Source organism: Amblyraja radiata, chromosome 4 (genome assembly GCF_010909765.2).
Source record: "Amblyraja radiata isolate CabotCenter1 chromosome 4, sAmbRad1.1.pri, whole genome shotgun sequence".
Classification (NCBI taxonomy): domain Eukaryota; kingdom Metazoa; phylum Chordata; class Chondrichthyes; order Rajiformes; family Rajidae; genus Amblyraja; species Amblyraja radiata.
The window spans coordinates 54,534,893-54,557,999 of record NC_045959.1 but is presented as its reverse complement, the minus strand read 5'-3'; the positions used below and the strand labels follow the sequence as shown (position 1 = coordinate 54,557,999).

The following is a 23,107-nucleotide window of genomic DNA, read 5'->3' as shown; positions in this document are numbered from 1 at the left end:
ATTCATCAGAGGAGGACAAAGGAGTTAATTAAGAGGGGGGAAAGAAAGAAAGCTTGTGGAGAATATAAAAACTGACTGTAAAAGCTTCTTTAGATATGTGAAGAAGAAAAGATTAATGAAGACAAATGGACGTCCCTTACAGTCAGAAACAGGTGAATTTATGATGGGAAACAAGGAAATGGCAGACTAGTTAAACAAGTACTTTGGTTCAGTCTTCACTAAGGAAGACCCAAACAATCTCCCAGAAATACTAGGGGACCGAGGATCTAGCGTGACGGAGGAACTGAAGGAAATTCACATTAGTCATGAAATGGTGTTGGGTAAACTGTTGGGACTGAAGGCAGATAAATCCCCAGGGCCTGATGGTCTGCACCCCAGAGTACTCAAGGATGTGGCCCTAGAAATCGTGGATGAATTGGTGATCATTTTCTAATGTTCTATAGACAAAGGACAAAGGACATTTTATTGTCACATACACCAATTGGTGCAGTGAAATTTCAGTTACCTTGCTGCACACAAATAAGATAAACACAACACAATAGAATTTAACATAAACCATAAAAACATCCTCCCACAACAGAATCAACGTTTCCCTCTGTGAGGGAAGGCAACAAAGTTCAGTCATCTTCCTCTTGTTCACCCGTGGTCGGGGCCTATTGTGGCCTCCGCAGTCGCCACAATGGCCCGATGTTTCAGGCCCTCTCGCTGGAATGATCGGATGATCGGAGCTCCAGCATCGGAACAGAAGAACACTCTCAGCGGCTTGGAGTTTCTGAATTGACCGCTTCCAACCAGAGACCGCGGCTCCCGATATCCACAGGCCGAGCTGGGCGGAGCACCAACACTGGCAACCCCGGCAAAGATCCCAGGCTCCGCGATGTTAAAGTCAGCGCTGCCCGCGGCTGGAAGCTCCGCGGACCACAGCTCCACGGTGTTAAAGTCGGCAGTCCCAGCACTCCGAAGCTCCACACGGCGATCCCGGCAAGGCATCGCCCGCTCTTCGATGGTAACTCAGTGCTTCGCCACCGCTGAAGCTCTGGCCGGTCTCCGGCAGGAAAGGCCGCGCCAATCCAGATGGTAGGCCGTGAGGGGGAGCGAAGATGCGGCTTGAAGAAAAGATGCATCCTCAACCAGGTAGTGACTGAGAAGACGGTTTCCCCCTCCCCCCCCACCCCACACATAAAAAAGACTAAAAGACTACCAAAAACAAACTTTTAGACAGACTAAAAATAACAAAAAGGATGAAAGGACAGACAGCTGCTGGCGGGGCTGCCACACTCGATGGCGCCACTACTAAAGTTTTCTGGATCAGACTCTGGGTCAGTTCCTGTGGACTGAAGGGTAGCTAATGTAACCCCACTTTTTAAGAAAGGAGGGAGCGAGAAAACAGAATTATAGACCATTTAGCCTGACATCGGTAGTGGGGAAGTTGCTTGAGTCGATTATTAAAGATGTAATAGCAGCGTAATTGGAAGGCTGTGACAAAGTCAGCGTGGATTTATGAAGGGGAAATCATGCTTGACTAATCTTCTGGAATTTTTTGAGGATGTAACAAGCAGAATCGACAAGGGAGAGCCAGTGGATGTGGTGTATCTGGACTTTAAAAACCTTTGCCAAGGTCACACAAGAGATTAGTGTGCAAAATTAGAGCACGTGGTATTGGGGGTAGGATATGGATAGAGTGACTCATGGGGTGCTGCAAGGCTCAGTGCTGGGACCCCAGTTATTTACAATATATTACAATATTACAATATATATATTACAATATATATATTAACGATTTAGACGAAGGAATTAAATGTAACATCTCCAAGTTTGTGGATGACACAAAGCTGGGTGGCAGTGTAAACTGCGAGGCGGATGCTATGATTCTGCAGGGTGATTTGGATAGGTTGGGTGAATGGGCAAATGCATGGCAGATGAAGTATAATGTGGATAAATGTGAGATTATCGACTTTGATGGCAAAAACAAGAAGGCAGGTTATTATCTGAATGGTGTCAGATTAGGAAAAGGGGAGGTGCAACGAGACCTGGGTGTCCTTGTGCGTCAGTCACTGAAAGTAACCATGCAGTACAGCAGGCAGTGAAGAAAGCAAATGGCATGTTGGCCTTCATAGCGAGTAGATTTGAGTATAGGAGGTCCTACTGCAGTTGTACAGGGCCCTGGAGCGACCGCATCTGTAGTATTGTGTGCAATTTTGGTCTCCTAATTTGAGGAAGGACATTATTGCTGTTGAGGGAGTGCAGCGTAGGTTCACCAGGTTAATTCCCGAGATGGCAGAACTGATATATGATGAAAGAATACATCGACTGGGCTTATATTCACTTGAATTTAGAAGGATGAGATGGGATCTGAAAGAAACATATAAAATTCTTAAGGGATTGGACAGACTAGATGTAGGAAAAATGTTCACGTTGTTGGGGAAGTCCGGAACCAGGGGTTACAGTTTACGATTAAGAGGTAGGCTATTTAGGACTGAGATGAGGAAAAAAAAATTCACATCCCGAGAGTTGAAAATCTGTAGAATTCTCTGCCACGAAAGGCAGCGGAGACCTATTCACTGGATAGATGTTAGATATTGCTCGTAGGGCTACTGGAATCAAGGAATGTGGGGGAAAAGCAGGAACAGGATACTGATTTTGGATGTACACCAAAATGCTGGAGAAACTCAGCGGGTGCAGCAGCATCTATGGAGCGAAGGAAATAGGCAACGTTTCGGGCTGAAACCCTTCTCAGCCATGATGATTTTGAAAGGCGGTGCTGGCTCGAAGGGCTGAATGGCCTACTCCTGCGCCTATTTTCTATGTTTCTATGTTTCTTTGAGTTCTAATCCCGCCATAGTGCCATTGAGTCAGATAGCATGGAAATGGTTTATTTGGCCCATCGGGATCATGCCAGCCAACAAGTACCCATTTACACTAATCCTTTTTTATTTTCCCTACTTTCTCATAAACCTCTCCAAATTCTACCACTCACCTGCACACTTACGCCAAATTACGGTTGCCAATTAACCTAACAAGTTGCACATTTTGTGGGAGGAAATTGGAGCACCCAGAGGAAACCCATGTGGTCACAGGGAGAACGTACAATCGCCACACAGACTGCACTGGAGGTTAGGATTGAACCAGGTCACTGGAGCTGTGAGTCTGCAGCTCACTCGCTGTACCACCCCAGTGGTTGTGGAATTTAAATTCAGTAAATTAAATACCCTGGCATAAATCCAGAAACAAGAGAGTCTCAGCGATCATGAAACTGCGAGATTACCGAAATACACCACATCTGGATCACAGGGAACGTGAGAAGAGAGTCCACAATCTGGTTAATACTCAACTGCTCCCTGAAATGCTCCAACAAACCATTCATTTATATGAAAAAAAGGTTGTTACCAAGGTTATGGTAGCACAGTGTTTTAGTTACTGTACAAACATCCAGGGACATTGCTACAGAGACATGATATGAATTATAATTTCACCATAACAGTCAGGGCAGTTAAAATCAAATACTTAAAGATATCCAGGTTAAAAAATCTGGCATCTACATGGGTAACTGTGACCCTCCTGTTTCACTCGGGTTCTGCTGAGAAGGATTTCTGCCATCCAGTGGTGGACTGGCCTATGAATTAGCCGCGTATAATAAATGCTGGCATTACGAGTGACATCAACCTCTCATAGTCATAGAGTCATGCAGCGTGGAAGCAGGCCCTTCGGCCCAACATGTCCACAGCGGCCAACATGATCCATCTATACTAGATTCACCTGCCAGCCTTTGCCCATTATCCTTCTGAACCTACCCTATCCATGTACCTGTCTAAATGTCTCTGGAAGCTCGTTTGTGTGAAAAAGTGACCTCTTAGATTCCCAGTAAATCTTTCCCCCCTCACCTTAAACATACAGTGCCCTCCATAATGTTTGGGACAAAGACCCATCATTTATTTATTTGCCTCTGTGCTCCACAATTTGAGATTTGTAATAGAAAAAAAAAATCACATGTGGCTAAAGTGTATAAGTTCTGGAAAAAGGTCTTGTGGACATATGAGACGAAGATTAACTTATATCAGAGTGATGGCAAGAGCAAAGTATGGAGGAGAGAAGGAACTGCCCAAGATCCAAAACATACCACCTCGTCTGTGAAACACGGTGGTGGGGGTGTTATGGCCTGGGCAGGTATGGCTGCTGAAGGTACTGCCTCACTTATCTTCATTCATGATGCAACTGCTGATGGTAGTAGCATAATTAATTCTGAAGTGTATGGACACATCCTATCTGCTCAAGTTGAAACAAATGCCTCAAAACTCATTGGCCGGCGGTTCATTCTACAGCAAAACAATGATCCCAAACATACTGCCAAAGCAACAAAGGAGTTTTTCAAAGCTAAAAAAATGGGCAATTCTTGAGTGGTCAAGTTAATCACCCGATCTGAACCCAATTGAGCATGCTTTTATATGCTGAAGAGAAAACTGAAGGGAGCTAGCCCCCAAAACAAGCACAAGCTAAAGATGCTGCAATATAGGCCTGGCAGAGCATCACCAGAGAAGACACCCAGCAACCGGTGATGTCCATGAATCGCAGACTTCAAGCAGTCTTTACATGCAAAGGATATGCAACAAAATACTAAACATGACCACTTTCATTTACATGTCATTGTTGTGTCCCAAACATTATGGTGCCCTGAAATGGGGGGACTATGTATAAACTCTGCTGTAATTTCTACGTGGTGAAATCAAAATGTATAAAAATGGCCTTTATTAAAATCTGACAATGTGCACTTTAACCACATGTGATGTTTTTCTATTACAAATCTCAAATTGTGGAGTACAGAGGCAAATAAATAATGATGTGTCTTTGTTCCAAACATTATGGAGGGCACTCTCGTTCTCGTTCTCGTTTCCCCGACTCTGGGCAAGAGACTCTGTGCATCGACCCCATCTATTCCCTTCATGATTTTGTACACCTTTGAAATCCAATGAATGCAATGAACCTGGTGATAGGGTTGTGAATCTATGAAATTCAATGCCGTAGAAGGCTGTGAAGGCGAAGTAGATGGATATTTTTAAGGCTAGATTGACAGATTCTTGATTAGTATGGGTCAGGGGTTATGGGGATAAGGCATGTGAGTGGGGTTGAGAGGGAAAGATAGATCGGCCATCATTGAACGGCAGAGTAGACTTGATGGGCCGAATGGCCTAATTCTGCCCCTAGAACTTATGAACCTATATGAACTAAATGCGAGAGCTCCCCTACGCTTTCCTCTGAGTCTTGCGTAATTTCCCTTTTATTTACATTAAGATTAATGGAAATATTGAATGGAATTTTGACAACAACTTAGATGAAACTTCTGTCAAAATGTGTGACTCACACTCACTCCGTAAGTTTACAAAAGGTGTTTGTGTAGCAAGTTTTGGTTAAACGTCTTGGGGATTCTTAGCACCCCTTGTGGAACGTTAGACTATGACTTCATAAATCTGTTTCAACATTGTACTCTTATTTCCTTTCGTTATGTTCTTCTTGGAACAGCTGCATTATGAATAACTAAATGGACTGCCTACTAAAGTGATCAGGTTCATTACATGCAGTTCATAACTTGTAACGAACAAAGCAGCACCCCAAATAACTTAGGTGTGAATGGAAGTAAATAAAAACCCAGCTGAAATGAATCAAACTTCATCTGAATTGTATAAAAACACAGCATGCATGCTTTGACCCATGAAGGGGGAGGTAAAGATATTCTACCTGCTTTACTGGAATTACCATTAAGCTGTAATTCCCTTTATAAAAAAAAACCCATCTGGATCTCATTCATACCTTCAATTTTGAATGGGTCAAAAATAAAATCCCTTGAAGTCTCTCCACCTGATTCAATTGTTCTTTCTATCTGAGAATAAAATAGTGGAATGTGTGAAAGAAACTAAAATTGCAGGAATGTTTACAGATTTTTGTAATTAAAATTGATGTAACTGAAGGTAATATTCTTGGACGGTTTACATCTTTCAAATCGCTGGATGTCTTCAATTTATTTGAGCATGATAAACCATACGGGTATTTGCGATTTTTCCACATCAGTAATGAATGTACTTTGAAAGTAGGCTTTCAAAAATTTAGTATGACATTCCAAAATTAATTACATTTATTTGAAGTGAATGAAAACACTATGCGTAATTGCATGACTGATGCTCGCAAAGAATTTGTGGTTTATTTAGTGCCTCGCACAAAACCTTTCCCTGGACTTTCTCATTTTGTTTTTAGACGACACCAAAATATAATTATTTTCTTTAGATCCTGCAACTATAGAAACTTGTCTTTTAGTTACAGCAATGTTGAATCATGAATTGCATAATAAATTGCATAATACTGCCTGTTTGGTCTTGCATATGTATATATTTCACTGATAAAATATGATTTGTTTGTGTGTGTGTGTATATATCTGGCAAATACAGCAAGACACAACACATTATTTTAATTTTTAAGGTAGACAAAAATGCTGAAGAAACTCAGCGGGTGAGGCAGCATCTATGGAGCGAAGGAAACAGGCACCTTTTCGGGTCGAGACCCTTCTTCAGACTGATGTGAGGGTGGGGGGGTACGGGAAGAAGAAAGGAAGAGGCGGAGACAGTGGGCTGAGGGAGAGCTGGGAAGGGGAGGAGAAAGCCGGGATTACCTGAAATTAGAGAAGTCAATGTTCATACCGCTGGGGTGTAAACTGCCCAAGCGAAATATGAGGTGCTGCTCCTCCAATTTAGGGTAGGCCTCTCTCTGGCCATGGAGGAGGCCCAGGACAGAAAGGTCGGATTCGGAATGGGAGGAGGAGTTGAAGTGCTGAGCCACCGGTAGATCAGGTTGGTTATTGCGAACCGAGCGGAGGTATTGGGCGAAGCAATCGCCAAGCCTACGCTTGGTCTCACCGATGTAGAGCAGCTGACACCTAGAGCAGCGGATGCAATAGATGAGGTTGGAGGAGGTGCAGGTGAACCTCTGCCGCACCTGGAAAGACTGCTTGGGTCCTTGAATGGAGTCAAGGGGGGAGGTAAAGCGACAAGTGTAGCATTTCCTGTGGTTGCAAGGGAAAGTGCCAGGAGAGGGGGTGGTTTGGGTGGGAAGGGACAAATTGACCAGCGAGTTAAGGAGGGAGTGGTCTCTGTGGAAAGCAGACAGGAGGAGATGGGAAGATGTGGCCAGTGGTGGGATCCCGTTGGAGGTGGCGAAAATGTCGGAGGAATATTTGTTGTGTGTGACAGCTGGTAGGGGGGAAAGTGAGGACAAGGGGGACTCTGCCCTTGTTACGAGTGGGGAGTGAGAGCAGAGTTACGGGGCATAGAAGAGAGTCTGATTCCATTAATGAGTGCTAATCTACAATTTAAAATAATACATCTAATATATTTTTTTCCATATCTAGTATTAGCTTTAGTGCTGAATGAGAATTTGACAAGGTTCCGCATGGTAGGTTGTTCTGGAAGGTTAGATTGCAGGGGATCCAAGGAGAGCTAGCTGGCTGGATAGAAAATTGGCTTCATGGAAGCAAACTGAGGGTGAAGGTGCAAGGTTCGGGTTTTGGTTTGAAAGCCTGTGACTTGTGGTGCGATTCAGGAATCAGTGCTGTTTGCCATCTATATCAATGATTTGGATATGAACGTACAACAGTCAATAGTTAATGGTACAAGGCATAATTAGCAACTTTTAAGATGACACTGAAGTGGGTGGTATTGTAGCTGGCGAAGATGGTAGTCAAAAATTGCAGCAGGATCTTGATTTGTTTTTGCAGGTGGGCTGAAGAATGGTTAATGAAGTGTAATATAGATAAGTGCATGCTGTTGCATTTTTGGGAAGTCCAACCAGGGCAGGACCTCCACAGTGAAAGGAGTAAATTGGAATTCAAGTGGCAAGTTACTGAAAACTTGGAACAGTTGAAAAAAACTTCATCCCTGTAGTGTAGACAACACCATGCTCATTCTGTGAATAAAACAAAAACTGCAGCTGCTAGAAATTTAAGCAAAGCACTGAGTGCTGGAGTAACTCTAAGTGAGTCGGGCAGCAACTATAGAGGGAATGGATCGAAAACGCTTTGGGTGAGGACCTTCTTCAAACTGATTGTATTCTACATGTGTGAGAAAGTTGTAAGAAGAATAGTGGTGGAACAAAATCTGACAAATGAAGGTGGATACAAGTGAGGTGGGTTTGATTGTCAGATGGGTGGATAAAGACTAGAGATGAAAAAGAGACAAAAAGGTGTAGTAACCTAAGGTAGACACTAAATGTTGGAGTTACTCAGCGGGACAGGTAGCATCTCTGGATACAAGGAAAGGGTGACGAGTTTTGGTTCGAGTCCCTTTTTCAGACTGCGAGTCGGGGAAGGAGGAGATGCAGAGATAAGGAAGCGTAAAGTATGAAAATGAGATCAAAAGGGGATGAAGTTCTAGGAAAATGTAGAATACATCGTTAGCTTGGGGAAGGTGACAACAAAGCATCCAGAGATCCAGAGAGCATCCATCTGAAGAAGGGTCTCGACCCGAAACGTTACCCACTCCTCTCCAGAGATGCTGCCTGTCCCTTCGATTTAAACCAGCATCTGCAGTTCTTTCCTAAGCATCCAGAGATACAATTTAATCAGGGGGACAGTTGGACTGGTCAGAGAACTAGGAAGGGGGAGGGATGGAGAGAGGGAAAGCAAGGGTTACTTGAAGTTAGAGAAGTTAATATGCATGCCGCTGGGTTGTAAGCTACCTAAGCAAATATGAGGTGCTGATCCTCCAATTTGCGCTGGGCCTCACTCTGACGGTGGAGGAGACTCAGGACAGAAAGGTCAGAATGGGATGGGGAGTTAAAATGTTAAGCAACCGGGATATCAGGCAGGTTGAGGCGCACTGAGCAGAGGTGCTCAGTGAAATGATCGCCGAGCCTGCGCTTGGTCTCGCCTGACAAGAGCTTGGTCTCGCCTGGTCTCGCCCGACAAGAGCTTGACAAGAGAAGGTGAAATTTGGGGACAAAGTTAGATGGGCAGCAACATTGACAATGTTGTGGTGGAACTAGCAGAGGCTGATCCATTGCTGTTGTAATGGAAATGGTTGAACATGATGAAAAGAATGCTGTTCCATGAAAGGTAGAAGAGGACTGAAGGACATTATGCAACATAGAATGTTTAAATAGAATAATTTTTAGTTGTTAATTTAGAGATACAGCGCGGAAACAGGCCCTTTGTCTCACTGATTCCGCGCCGACTAGCGATCCTCGCACACTACACTATCCTACACATACTAGGGATAATTTACTATTTTACCAAGTCAATTAGCCTACAAACCTGTACATCTTTGTAGTGTGGGGGGAAACCCACAAAAGTCAGTGGGACAATGTACAAACTCCATACAGAGAGCACCCGTAGTCAGGAACAAATCCAGGTCACTGGCGCTGTCAGCCAGCTACTCTGCCACCATGCTGCAAAATGTAAAAGCCCTGTCCCACGGTACGAGTTCATTCCAAGAGCTCTCCCGAGTTAAAAAAAAATCAAACTCGTGGTAAGCACGGAGAATGAACGTAGCGGGTACGTTGGAGCTAGGGGACGTCTCTTAGCAGCTCGTAACGCTAACGGCAGGTACTCGGGAAGACTTGCTAACGACAGGTAAGCACGGGAAGACTCGTGAAGATTTCTTAACATGTTGAAAAATGGCCACGAGAGCCCCAAGTACCGACGAGTGGCCATTACCGTAAATCTCCGAGTTCAAATAAGGGCAAACTCGGGAGAACTCTTGGAATGAACTTACCGTGGGACAGGGCTTTAAAGCATTTTACAAGGTACAATGAGTAAAATGTCACAGACATAAGACTCGTTCATGGAATGGTGGATTTGACATGAGGAGAGACTAAGAAGGCTGGGCTTCTGCGCTTTAGGGTTTAGAAGACTGAGAGGTGACCTCATGGAAGCCTACTTGGGTAAATATGGAGACAATGTCCACCCTGTCTGAGGAGTCTAGCATTAAGATTCACAATTACTAAACAAAGGATTGGGCATTTAAGACTAAAATGTGAGGATTTTTTTTCTCGGGGATCTTTTGGAGTTCCCTATCCTCAAAGGGTGTGAAATATTATTCATTGATTTTATTCAAAAGTGAGATTGATCTATTTCTGAAATTGAAGAGAATAGGGCAGGAATCCTTACAGATTGCAAAGAGTTTGTATGCCATTCATGCCAGAAAAGGTTTTATGAATGTTTCCTGGAATTTCACTTCTCTGGTCATTAGGAAGGTCTGTTGCCAATTGGAATAATGATGCCAGTACATGATTTGTGCTCGATAAAACTGTCTTATAGCGAAGTACGACACAAAGTGCTGGAGTAACTCAGCGGCCCAACCGAAACATCACCTGTCCATGTTCTCCTGAGATGCTGCTGAGTTGCTCCAGCACTTTGTCTGCTTTTTGTAAACCAGCATTTGCAGTTCCTTGTCCCTACATTATAGTGAAGAATGTTTTTTGTGCTGTTAACTCCAGGGAATCAGACCAGGATTTGTCTGGTTTTAATGTGGGTGAACATCACAGATATGCTGATTATTTGTGGGATGTAAAAATCATGAATAAAAGCTGAGTGAGAGCACAATCTCCCTTTTAGTGTGCTCATGTTCATAAGACGTAGGAGCAGAATCCGGCCATTTGGCCCATCGGGTCTTCTCCGCCATTCGATCATGACTGATCCTTCACAGTGACAATTTCCTGCCTGTGTTCCATATTGAACCATTGCCTATCAGAGGACAGCAATCTGCTGATCCCAATTTTGCATGCACTTTTGAAGGTCGAATTCTAAATAAGTAAATCTATGTAAAACTATAGATTAAACAAAAAATTAAATGAGGGACAAATAGAGTCATAGAGTGATGCAGTGTGGAAACTGGCCCAACTTGCCCACACCGGCCAATAGCTGCACTAGTCCTACCTGCCAGCATTTGGTCCATATCCCTCCAAACCTGTCCTATCCATGTACCTGTTTAAGAAGGAACTGCAGATGCTGGAAAATCGAAGGTACACAAAAATGCTGGAGAAACTCAGCGGGTGCAGCAGCATCTATGGAGCGAAGGTCTGAAGAAGGGTTTCGGACCGAAACGTTGCCTATTTCCTTCGCTCCATAGATGCTGCTGCACCCGCTGAGTTTCTCCAGCATTTTTGTGTACCTACTATCCATGTACCTGTCTAACTATTTCTTAAATGTTGGGATAGTTCCTGCCTCAACTACTTCCTCTGGCAGCTTGTTCCATATATCCACCACCCTTTGTGTGAAGAAGTTACCCTTCAGATTCCTATTAAATCTTTTCCCTTTCACCTTAAACCTATGTCCTCTGGTCCTCGATTCACCTACTCTGGGCAAGAGACTCTGTGCATCTACCCGATCTATTCCTCTCATGATCTTATACACCTCTATAAGATCACCCCTCATCCTCTTGCGCTCCAAGGAATAAAGTCCCAGCCTACTCAACCTCAACCATAGCTCAGACCCTCTAGTCCTGGCAACATCCTTGTTAATGTGCCACACCTAACTTTTTGAGTAAACAACACAATCTGTATTAGAAAGGTACACAAAATTGCTGGAGAAACTCATCGGGTGCAGCAGCATCTATGGAGCGAAGGAAATAGGCGACGTTTCGGGCCGAAACCCTTCTTCAGACTGATGGGGGGTGGGGAAAGAAAGAAGGAAAAGGGGAGGAGGAGGAGGAGCCCGAGGGCGGGCGGATGGGAGGGTGGGAGGAGACAGCTAGAGGGTTAAGGAAGGGGAGGAGACAGCACGGGCTAGCCAAATTGGGAGAATTCAATGTTCATGCCATAAGGACGCAAGGACCCCAGATGGAATATGAGGTGGTGTTCCTCCAATTTCCGCTGTTGTAGATTATTAGAATTAGAATTAGAAACATGGAGTTGCAGACAGATGATGCACAGAAGAAGGCCCTTTGGCTCGCTGAGACCACATCGATCATCAATCATCTATTTATGCTGATCCTACCTTCATCCCTTTTCATTCTTCCCACAATCTCATTATCTGTTGCACCCCACCAGACTGCCTACACAATGGGGCAATTTACAATGACAATTAGCCTACCAACCCACACCTTGCAATCTGGGAAGAAACCCATGCTCTCACATTAAGAATCTGCAAACTCAACACAGTTAACATCCGTGGTCAGGATTGAACCTTGTGTCTGGCACTGTGAGGCAGTTGTGTGATGTTTATTGTGTTATATGTTGCAGTGGGGAAGTACAGAGCAAAATTTTGTTAGCGTAAATTTGATCAATTTGTGGGTCATAAAGGTCATAAATTTGACCATTCAGCCCAATTCATTCTTGCCCCCATTGAGATGCCCCATCCAAGCTAGTCTCATTTGCCTGTGTTTGGCCCATATCCATCTAAACCTTCCTATCCATGTACCTGTCCAAGTATCTTTTAAGTGTCTTCTAACCAATGATAGTCTGCTCCAATAAAATTTGTAATTCCACTATTTGTTTCTTCTTATTTTGATATTTTTGCTTCTTTCAAGCTGAGTTCCTTCTTGATTGCAATGATGTGAAGGTGTCCTGCCCTACTCCCCAAACTCTGGAACATGCTTTTGGACAGGAGATTATGAAAATTAGCCTGCATCTCAAATGACAGTTTTCCTTTCCTTCGCTACAGATCTCAATTTACTTTCAGATATGCTAAATTTGACTTCCTCTCCTAATCACATACGGTTGTACCAGAAGAGCTTTGTGCACTGTTTTATATCTTTAATTTTTAATAATCTCGTTGCACCTGGTTTAAGTTTAATCTGCTGTTGTGTCTTGTTCTTAGATCATTGTCCTTTTTGTGCTCCCTGTAGTAATTAAGAACCTCCCCCCCCCCTTCCCTTCATCTTCTGTTTTGTTTCTCTTGATGTGGTTTAGAGTATTATTATCGAGTTTGCCTCAAAATCCCCTAGAGTACTTGTTTGTGCATAGTTTCTTCAGTGATTGTTTGACCAGTGATTGTGGCAGGCTTGATGGATCAGATGGTCTTTTCCTGCACATCAGTTTTATGTCTTCATGTGTTCAACTTGTGTTGTCCCAAACTTTAGAATGGAAGTATGCAGAGAGCTTCTATGCATCTGAATTTATATTAGTTTAGTTTATGGATGCAGCATGGAAATAGGCCCTTCAGCTCACTGAATCCATGCCGACCATCAATTGGTTACACTATGTGTAGGAAGGAAGTGCACGTGCTGGTTATATACCAAAGACAGACATAAAATGCTGGAGTAACTCAGTGGGTCAGACAGCAACTCTGGCGAAAAGGAATAGGTGACGTTTCAAGTCGAAACACTTCTTCAATAATCGGTTACATTACATCTGTGTTATTGCATTATCTCATCCACTCCCTCCACGTTTGAGGAACTTTGATGAGAGGCCAATTAATCTAAATACGTATGTTTTTGGAATGCGGGAGGAAACCGGAGGAAACTCATGCAGTCAGACGGAGAATGTGCAAACTCCACACAGACTGCACCTGAGGTTGGGATCAAACCGGGTCTCTGACGCTGTGAAGCAGCAACTCTACTAGCTGCGCCACTGTGCCACCGTTAACTACACAACAACCAATCTCAGATGGAAAGTGCAATCAAACTTAACAATAGCTCCTCCTGTTCAAAACTCCTGTTCAATAGCTCCTCCTGTTCAAAACTCTTGCATTTTATGACAACCTTGGATACAATACAATTTAAAGTATTGCACTAGTTCTTTCTTTGCAGTCACTTGCTGAATATCATAGGCAATTTTTTTTGCAATGGACTTTGGTTCTTCTTTACCCATTGGACTCAATTACTTTGAAATTATTAATTATATCTCATGTGATATTCTTAGTTCTTGTGTTAGTGTTGGCCATTAATTCACAGTTAAAATAGATCCGTAGGTTTTACATTGCAAATGTCGATTCGGTCAAACTTTGTTGAACTAGCAACATGCACAGTTATGTAATTGAAAAAAACTAGTTCTAACTTGCTGTTATTTTGGAAAAACTGAGCCTACAGTTTTACATTGCACAGGATATGAGTAATAATCAAAATTAAATTTTTGGAAACATTCTGTGGGTTTCAAGCTCGCATTTTGGGACTCTATGTAAACCATTAAAGCCAGCTGCTTGTTGTAATATTCCTTCTGCGTTAGGCAGGTGTTGATTTTGAAATCTTGAATAGCTGTACTTTAAGTCTGCACGTACTAAATCCAGTGAATCAAAACTACTTACCTGTACCAAATAATATGTTTTGGTCAGTGCCAGAGGGAAGTATTTTAAGTATGATTTTTATTAAAGCAACGTAATTGTTTTGATCAGTAACGTTTCCAGTTTCTTTCTGCTAAGAGGAGGAAGAAGTATAGAGGGGGACCTGTCAGTCGTTCTACTTCTGTATTTACACTGGACTTTGTCCAAGTTTTGTTTTAATGAGATGCTTGATCTGCTAGTTGTATGGAGATTTATTCTCCCCGGGAGTATAGAGTTTGACCTAATTTTTATAGACGTATTCCTGGAGAACATACGCATGTTTTGCAGAGAGCTATAGCATTATTCACTCTTCACAACTTATTAGAAGAGCAAGCCAAACTGAGAGAATTTAAACTAAAATCAGCAATATGATTTTTTTTTTAAATGCCAGTAAGCAAGTTTGTGTTTCATAAACCTGAAAAACTGAAATCATCTTTCATTCGATCAGATTTCATAATATTCTTTTTTATCCAGTGCCCATAACTGTGCTATCCTAATCTCTCAAGTTTTGATCTACCTTATGACTTTTCAAAAAAAAATAAGGTGGTTACTTATTTTGGGTTATTGTTAAATATGTTTTGCATGCATTAACTGAATGTGCTTTTTAACAGCCCCATATATTCCTCTTGGCTAACCTATAACCCAGTGGTATTAACATTAAATTCTCCAATTTCAAGGAATACTGTGCACTATTTCCCCACCACTCCTCTCGCTTTTCCTTGCCAATCCATCCCAGTGCACACACCCCTCATCTCCCACCACTCTCGTCACCCTGCTTTGTTCATCTCCTCGGAACGTTCATATCCCATCCCCGAGTCCCACATTTCCCAATTATTCTCCCTATTTCCCCTCTTCCCTGTCCACTTCCACATATATCCCGTCCTCCTGTTTTACATTTCACTCCTCCTCTTTCTTTCATATGACACCTTTTAGTCTCATTCTCACCTCTAGCCTTTATCATTTACTTGGCAGCACAATGGCTCAGCTGGTAGAGCTGCTGCCTCATAGTACCAGAGACCCTGGTTTGAAGCTGATCTTGGGTGCATTCTGCGTGGAGTTTGCACGTTCTCCCTGTGACTGCGTGGATTTCCTTCGGTTACTTCGATTTCCTCTCGCATCCCAAAGACGTGTGGTTTTGTTGGTTAATTTGACTTTGTAAATTGCACCAAGAGTGTTATGAGTTGATGAGAAAGTGCGATAAAATGGAACCTGCATGATGGTGAGATCAGTAGACCCATTGGGCCGAAGAGCCTGTTTCACTGCTGTATCTCTAAACTAAATTACTCCACCCATCTGACACTCCCCATCCTATCCCCTCACCTGTTTCCACCTCTTACTCACCAGGATTTACCCTAGCACCCTCATCCCTTTTCCGGCCTTCTCCCCGCTACTCCATCAGTAAAGAAGTGTTCTGACCTGAAATTTCCTCTGCAGATGTGGTCTGACCCGCTGAGTTCTTCAAGCCCTTTTTTATTTTGCAATTGAGTTCCATGTGCAGCAAGTGCCAAACATTTTTCACCTGTTTATTTCTGGTTTGATGGGAATGGATCTGCTGCCTCCAACTAGGCTGGATTTCCAGAGCCCCCGTCGCAAGGGGAAATTCCAACCCGCCGATTGGTGCGGGAAACCCGATAAAGTTGGGATCGGCCGCCTCACCCGGCCTAGGCTCCACATTTTCAGGGGGACTTTCAAGTACGTTCTTGGAATTTTGTCCGAATTAAAGGAGGAGAAGGACCACGAGTTGTCAGCAAATCGGTGGTGGGCCTGTACCTCCTTCATCACTGCTCATCTGATACGCTTACTCAGTTCCTTACATTTCATGGAACATACATTCTGTTGAATCTGCACTTTGTACATTAACTAAGATAGTTCCTGAAAAATCCAGGAAAGTGTTGGTAGTTTAATGAGCATGTGGAACTTGGTAACATGTGGAGTGATTGAGGTGGATAGCATTGATGCACTTAAGGAGAAAACAGATAAGGTACTTGCGGGAGAAATGAGTAGGGTATATTTATTGAATGGTTGAGATTAAGTCAATTGGAAGAAGACGTCCAGTGCCCTCCATATGTTTGGGATTAAAGACCCATCATTTATTTATTTGCCTCTGTACTCCACAATTTGAGATTTGGAATCGAAAAAAATCACATGTGGTTAAAATGCACATTGTCAGATTTTAAGAAAGACCATTTTTCATACATTTTGGTTTCACCATGTAAAAATTACAGCAGTGTTTATACTTCGTTCCCCCATTTTAGCTTAGATTAGATTAGATTAGATTCCTTTATTGTCATTCAGACCTTTCGGTCTGAACGAAATTATGTTGCCTGCAGTCATACACAGAACCAATAAAAACAAAACATACAATAAACACAAATTAAACATCCACCACAGTGAGTTCACCAAGCACATCCTCACTGTGATGGAGGCAAAGTCTTTAGTCTTCGTCTCTTCCCTACTTGTTCTCCCTCTGCGCTGAGGCGATCGATCCAGGCCGGGGATGCCGCCCTCCAGTCCAGCGGACCTCCATGGTGATGTCGCACCATTTCAGGGCACCATAATGTTTGGGACACAGCAATGTCATGCAAATGAAAGTAATCATGTTTAGTATTTTGTTGCATATCCTTTGCATGCAATGACTGCTTGAAGTCTGCGATTCATGGACATCACCAGTTGCTGGGTGTCTTCTCTGGTGATGCTCTGCCAGACCTGTATTGCAGCCATATTTAGCTTATGCCTGTTTTGGGGGTTAGTCCCCTTCAGTTTTCTCTTCAGCATATAAAAGACATGCTCATTTGGGTTCAGATCGGGTGATTGACTTGGCCACTCAAGAATTGACAATTTTTTAGCTTTGAAAAACTCCTTTGTTGCTTTAGCAGTATGTTTGGGATCATTGTCTTGCTGTAGAATGAACCGTCGGACAATGAGTTTTGAGGAATTTGTTTGAACTTGAGCAGATAGGATGTGTCTATACACTTCAGAATTCATTATTCTACTACCCTCAGCAGTTGTATCTTCAATGAAGATAAGTGAGGCAGTACCTTCAGCAGCCAGACATGCCCAAGCCATAACACCCCCACCACCGTGTTTCACAGATGAGGTGGTATGTTATGGATCGTGGGCAGTTCCTTTTCTCCTCCACACTTTGCTCTTGCCATCACTCTGATATATGTTAATCTTCGTCTCATCTGTCCGCAGACCTTTTTCCAGAACTGTGGTTGCTCTTTTAAGTACTTCTTGGTAAACTGTAACCTGGCCACCCTATTTTTGTGGCGAACCAGTGATTTGCATCTTGCTGTGTAGCCTCTGTATTTCTGTTCATGATGTCTTCTGCGGACAGTGGTCATTGACAAATCCACACCTTTGATTTTGGTAAGCATAAGCTGATGTCCCTATCAGTTTTATTCTTGTTTCTCAGTCTCATAATGGCTTCTTTGACTTTCATTGGCACAACTTTGGTCCTCATGTTAATAAAAAGCAATAAAAGTTTCCAAAGGTGATGGAAAGATTGGAGGAAAGACTAGGTGCTGCACTATACCTGCATTAAGGAGGCATTTAAACACACCTGAGCAATTACACACGCCTGTGAAGCCATGTGTCCCAAACATTATGGTGCCCTGAAATGGGGGGAATATGTATAAATACATCTGTTATTTCTACATGGTGAAACCAAAATGTATAAAGATACCCTTTAATAAAATCTGACAATGTGCACTATAACCACATGTGATTTTTTAAATTACAAATCTCAAATTGTGGAGTACAGAGGCAAATAAATAATGATGGATCTTTGTCCCAAACATTATGGAGGGCATTGTAAGTGGAATAGAAACACTGCCATGGGCGTGTTGGGTCAAAAAACCTGAGTTTGTTCTCTTAAATTAATGTAATTCAATGTAAATTTGCTGCTTCATGTTTTCTTTTTTCTTTTTTCTTAATAGGGTGAAACGACCTTTTGTTACAACATCAGAATGTATATTTGAGTTGCCCAGTCTGACTGTACAAGTTACAAGGGCCCAAACGTTGTTGCTGCAAGCCATTTTACAGAGTTGGACACATAATCCAGGAGCATCTGTATCATCACCAGTAGATGAATCTTTGATAAAGGACATCTTCAGACCTTCAGGTATGTTAGTTCAATGATGTTATGAATAACTGAAACATTGCTGCGATTTGTCTCGTATCCCTGACCCTAAAGTATGTAGTTTAATAGGTTTTTTTAAGAATGGTTTAATTTGCAGCCAAGTGTTGATGATTTGAAGAAACTAAGAACATCAAATGCTGGTTAACACACAAAAGGACACTAAGCACTGGAGAAACTCGGCAGGTCAGGCAGCGTCTCTGGAGAACATGGAAAGGTAACATTTCTGAAGAAGGCTCTCAATTCAAAAAGTCGCCGATCCATGTTCTCCAAAGATGCTGCCTGACCTGCTGACTTACTCCAGCACTTTGTGTCTGCTGATGATTTGAATAGTGCCCATAGAGTCCTCAAGTTGTGTTTTACGTTCTCAATTAAAGAACTCGCAAAATATTCTTTAAGCACTTCCTCCTTCCTTGGTATTTTTTTATTGTGATAGTGTTTGGAATTGAGTGCCAGTTTCAGGAGCGTGGTGTTAAACCTGCAAATGGTGTGGTCTACTCATTGCCTGGTATAATTGGCATTGAGGTTGAGTATTCTGCTGTAGAAGAGGACAGTGATGTTGGGTCATTCACCCTGCCAGATGATTTGGAGTATTTTGCAGTGAAAGTGTTGGTGGTACATCTTTTAATGTTTGCTTTAGGTAGTCCATTTAATATATATCATAGTCCAAGAGGGAACTGATCATGGCAGCTCAGTGGAATCATACTGTTTACAGCACTGTGCTACTTCACCAGTACAACAACTTAAAACAACTTAGCAGAAGGGTCTCGACCCGAAACCTCACCCATTCCTTCTCTCCAGAGATGCTACCTATCCCACTGAGTTACTCCAGCATTTTGGGTCTTCCTTCGATTTAAACCAGCATCTGCTGTTCTTTCCTACACAACAACTTACAAGTTTCATGCACTGACTCCTTTTCCGTAGCCTTGCAATTTTTTCCTCTGCCACCTATTTATTGAATTTATCTTGTTCTCTCTTGAAGGCCTCAGTGGGACTTGCATTCTCTATACCAAGAGTCAAGTCGTCAAGAGAGTTTATTGTCATGTGTCCCAGACAGGACAATGAAATTCTTGCATTGCTGCAGCACAACAGGATATTGCAGTCATAAATACAGATCAGATCATTATGTCCATATACCATAGAATATATATATATATATACACACACATCAATAAACAGATAAAGTGCAATAGGCTGTTATAGTTCAGAGTTTGTTTGAAGTTGTGTTTAATAGTCTGATGGCTGTGGGGAAGAAGCTGTTCCTGAACCTGGATGTTGCAGATTTCAGGCTCCTGTACTTTCTACCTGAGGGCAGCGGAGAGATGAGTGTGTGGCCAGGATGGTGTGGGTCCTTGATGATGCTAGCAGCCTTTTTGAGGCAGTGACTGCGATAGATCCCCTCGATGGTAGGGAGGTCAGAGCCGATGATGGCCCAGGCAGTGTTTACAACTTTTTGCAGCCTTTTCTGCTCCTGGACGCTCAGGTTGCCGAACCAAGCAACGATGCAACCGGTCAACATGCCCTCTACTGTACACCTGTAGAAGTTCGAGAGTCCTCCTTGACATACCACATGTGATTTTTTTAATTACAAATCTCAAATTGTGGAGTACAGAGGCAAATAAATAATGATGGATCTTTGTCCCAAACATTATGGAGGGCACTGTAAGTGGAATAGAAACAGGCTCGAAGGGCCGAATGGCCTACTCCTGCACCTAATTTCTACCTAATTTCTATACCGACTCTCCGTAACCTTCTCAGGAAGTAGAGGCGCTGATGAGCTTTCTTTATGATTGCATCAGTGTTCTGGGATCAGGGGAGATCTTCGGAAATATGCACGCCCAGGAATTTGAAGTTCTTTACTTGAATTTGAAGTTCATGCAGTTCATTCCAAATTCTAATTATAAAAAAAGCTATTCCACTGTCAATCATGGGGAATAACCTGTCCAAATTCTGTCTGCCCAAACCCTTCATTACGTCATATAATTATCAAATCTCCCCTCAGTCTTCTAATTTAGTTTATTTTAGAGATGCAGTGTGGAAACACGCCTTTCGGCCCACCGTGTCCCCACTGACCAGCGATCCCTGCACACTAACACTATCCTATATACGAGGAACAATTTACAATTTTTCCAAGCCAATCAACCTACAAGCATGTACGATTTTGGAGTGTGGGAAGGAACCAGAGCACCCGGAGGAAACCCACCCACAGGGAGAATATACAAACTCCATACAAACAGCGCCCATAGTCAGGCTGGAACCCGGATCTCTTGCGCTGCAAGGTAGTAACTACTGCAGCGCCACCTTTCTCTTTCTTCCTTTCTCCAAAGGAAACAGTCCAGCTTCTTTCATCTATCTGTGGGATTCCAGTTCATCATCGCAGGAAATAATCTTGAAACGTTTTGCTGGATCCTCTCTAATTACTTCACGTCCTTCCAATAATATTTTGTGATGAATAAACTAAACACAAAACTTAAGTAAAGATTGTACATTTATACCCAATGCCTCTGTTGACAAAGCACAGAATTGTGTATGCCTTACAAAATGCTTTCTCAAGCTGCCTTGTCATATTCAATGATTGTGCACACATCCCTGGAACTCACAACTCCACATATTGTTTTTTCTCACTCTTCTTATCAAAAAAGAAAATCTGTATTTCTCTACATTAGATCTCTTTACGTGTCTATCCATTTTCAAATTATGTTGAATTTATCACTCTCCTTCTCACATCTCATATTGCTGCAAAGTTTAGCCCTTTTTCACAAATTTAGAAACTACTAGTTCAAGGGGGACCCGTTGGGTCCCGCTCCCTCAACGCGCGATTGCGAGGGGGGCCTTCGGCCGCGTGCGCGCGCGCACAAACGCGCGCACACACACACACACACACACACACACACACACACACACACACCCCCCTCTCCATCCCCCCCTCTCCATCCCGCCCTCCCCCCCCCCCCCCACCCTCTCTCTCTTTCTCTGCCCCGGGGAGGGGGTAGAGAGGGAGGAGGAGGGGGTAGAGGCAACACCTACCCAGGTCGTAGAACAGGCCACCCCACCAGGCCCCGGGCCCGAGGTAGGCTGCGGCCGGCGTGGACCAGAGCGCGGCCCGGAGCGATCTGAGGATGGTGAAAAGCAGCGGAGGGCCGACCGATCGTGGCTTCCATGAGTGTAAGCCCACTCACCAGCGGCGGCCACTTTTCCACTGCACTTGTCCGCGGCTTCGCTGCGATAACGACCGCCGCAGCGATGGTGTACAACGAAGGAGCCCAGCGGAGCGTGCAGCACAGCTTGATCCCGTGTTCAACGGCTTAAATCCAGAGGGGGGGGGGGGGGGGGAGGGTGGCTGGGCCGTGTAACTCGCAGCTCATGGAAAACAGTGCCCCTGCTGCGCAGCTTGCCGCGAGGAGCAAAGACATTGTGACGTCATCCAGCTCGCTTCAGCACGTTAATTTTAAAAAGATGTCAGATTGGTGAACAATTTTAGTAAAAAACTTGGGAAATAATGAATCAAATTTTCAGATGAGGCGATTTTTGAAATCATGAGGTAAATCTCTACCGGAATATGTAAAAATTTCACCGTTACCACGTTGGGTTTTCGAGGAGATGTGAATCAAAGAAAAAGTTCAGGCAAGCAAGCAAGCAAGCAAGCAAACCTACAAGTAAACATCCAAGATCAGACTTTTATAAGTTAAGGGCCTGTCCCACTGTACGAGGTAATTCAAGAGCTCTCCCGAATTTAAAAAAAAAATCAAACTCATGGTAAGCACGTAGAATGTACGTAGCGGGTACGTCGGAGCTCGGGACGTCTCTTAGCGGCGCGTAACGCTAACGGAAGATACTCGGGAAATGCGGTAAGCTCGTGAAGACTCGTGAAGATTTTTCAACATGTTGTAAAATGTCCACGAGAGCCCCGAGTACCTACGAGCGGCTATTACCATAATTCTCCGAGTTTGAATCGGGGGAAACTCGGGAGAACTCTTGAATTAGCTCGTACAGTGGGACAGCCCCATAATATGATATGATATATGATAGACAGTTATCACCTGCAAATTTAGGTGACTAATATAGATCAAGAGAAAATATTGGTCCTAACAACGATTCCTGGAGAACACCACCATTTACCCTCCGGTTCAAAAAACAATCCATTTGCTCTCTATACTTGGCAGCAGAACAGGTCAGGATTACATATTGCAGTTTTGAACTCTTGACTTTTGACTGTTACTTAGCCAACTTTTTATTCCTGAAATCAGTGCCCATTTCTTGCCACGATTTAACTTGAAAGTAGGTACAAAATGCTGGAGTAACTCAGCGGGACAGGCAGCATCTCTGGAGAGAAGGAATGGGTGACGTTTTGGGTCGAGACTTCTTCAGACTTGATAACTTGATAATTTAACTTTGATATCTGTTATGTGGCACCTTATCAAAAACCTGAAAATCCACGCACACCACATCAACTGCATTATGCATGTAAAATCTATCCATTAACTGCTTAAAATGTTTTACCAGTTTAGTCAAACACAGTTTGTCTTTAACAAATCTGTGCTCTATTGCCCATATTAATCAATTTTCTTCCAGGTGACTATTAATTTTGCCCTGGATCAATATTTCTGATAGGTTTCCCACCATTAGATTAAACTCCCTGGTCTATAGTTGCTGGATGTATCCTTACTCACTTTGTTTGAATGAGGGAGTACTACCTGCTGCTCTCCAGTCCTCTTTCTTTTAGACATAAACTAAGA

At 43.1% G+C, this 23,107-nt stretch overlaps 1 protein-coding gene across 6 annotated transcripts in view; it reads left to right on the top strand.

Moving 5' to 3' along the window:
• vps13b (vacuolar protein sorting 13 homolog B) overlaps window positions 1–23,107 on the top strand; it is an 806,769-nt gene that overhangs the window by 212,187 nt on the left and 571,475 nt on the right. For all 6 annotated transcript variants that reach the window (XM_033019455.1, XM_033019454.1, XM_033019453.1 and 3 more), the window contains exon 17: window positions 18,172–18,356. In XM_033019455.1, coding sequence (XP_032875346.1) covers window positions 18,172–18,356 — 185 coding nt within the window. The remainder of the gene's footprint in view (window positions 1–18,171; window positions 18,357–23,107) is intronic.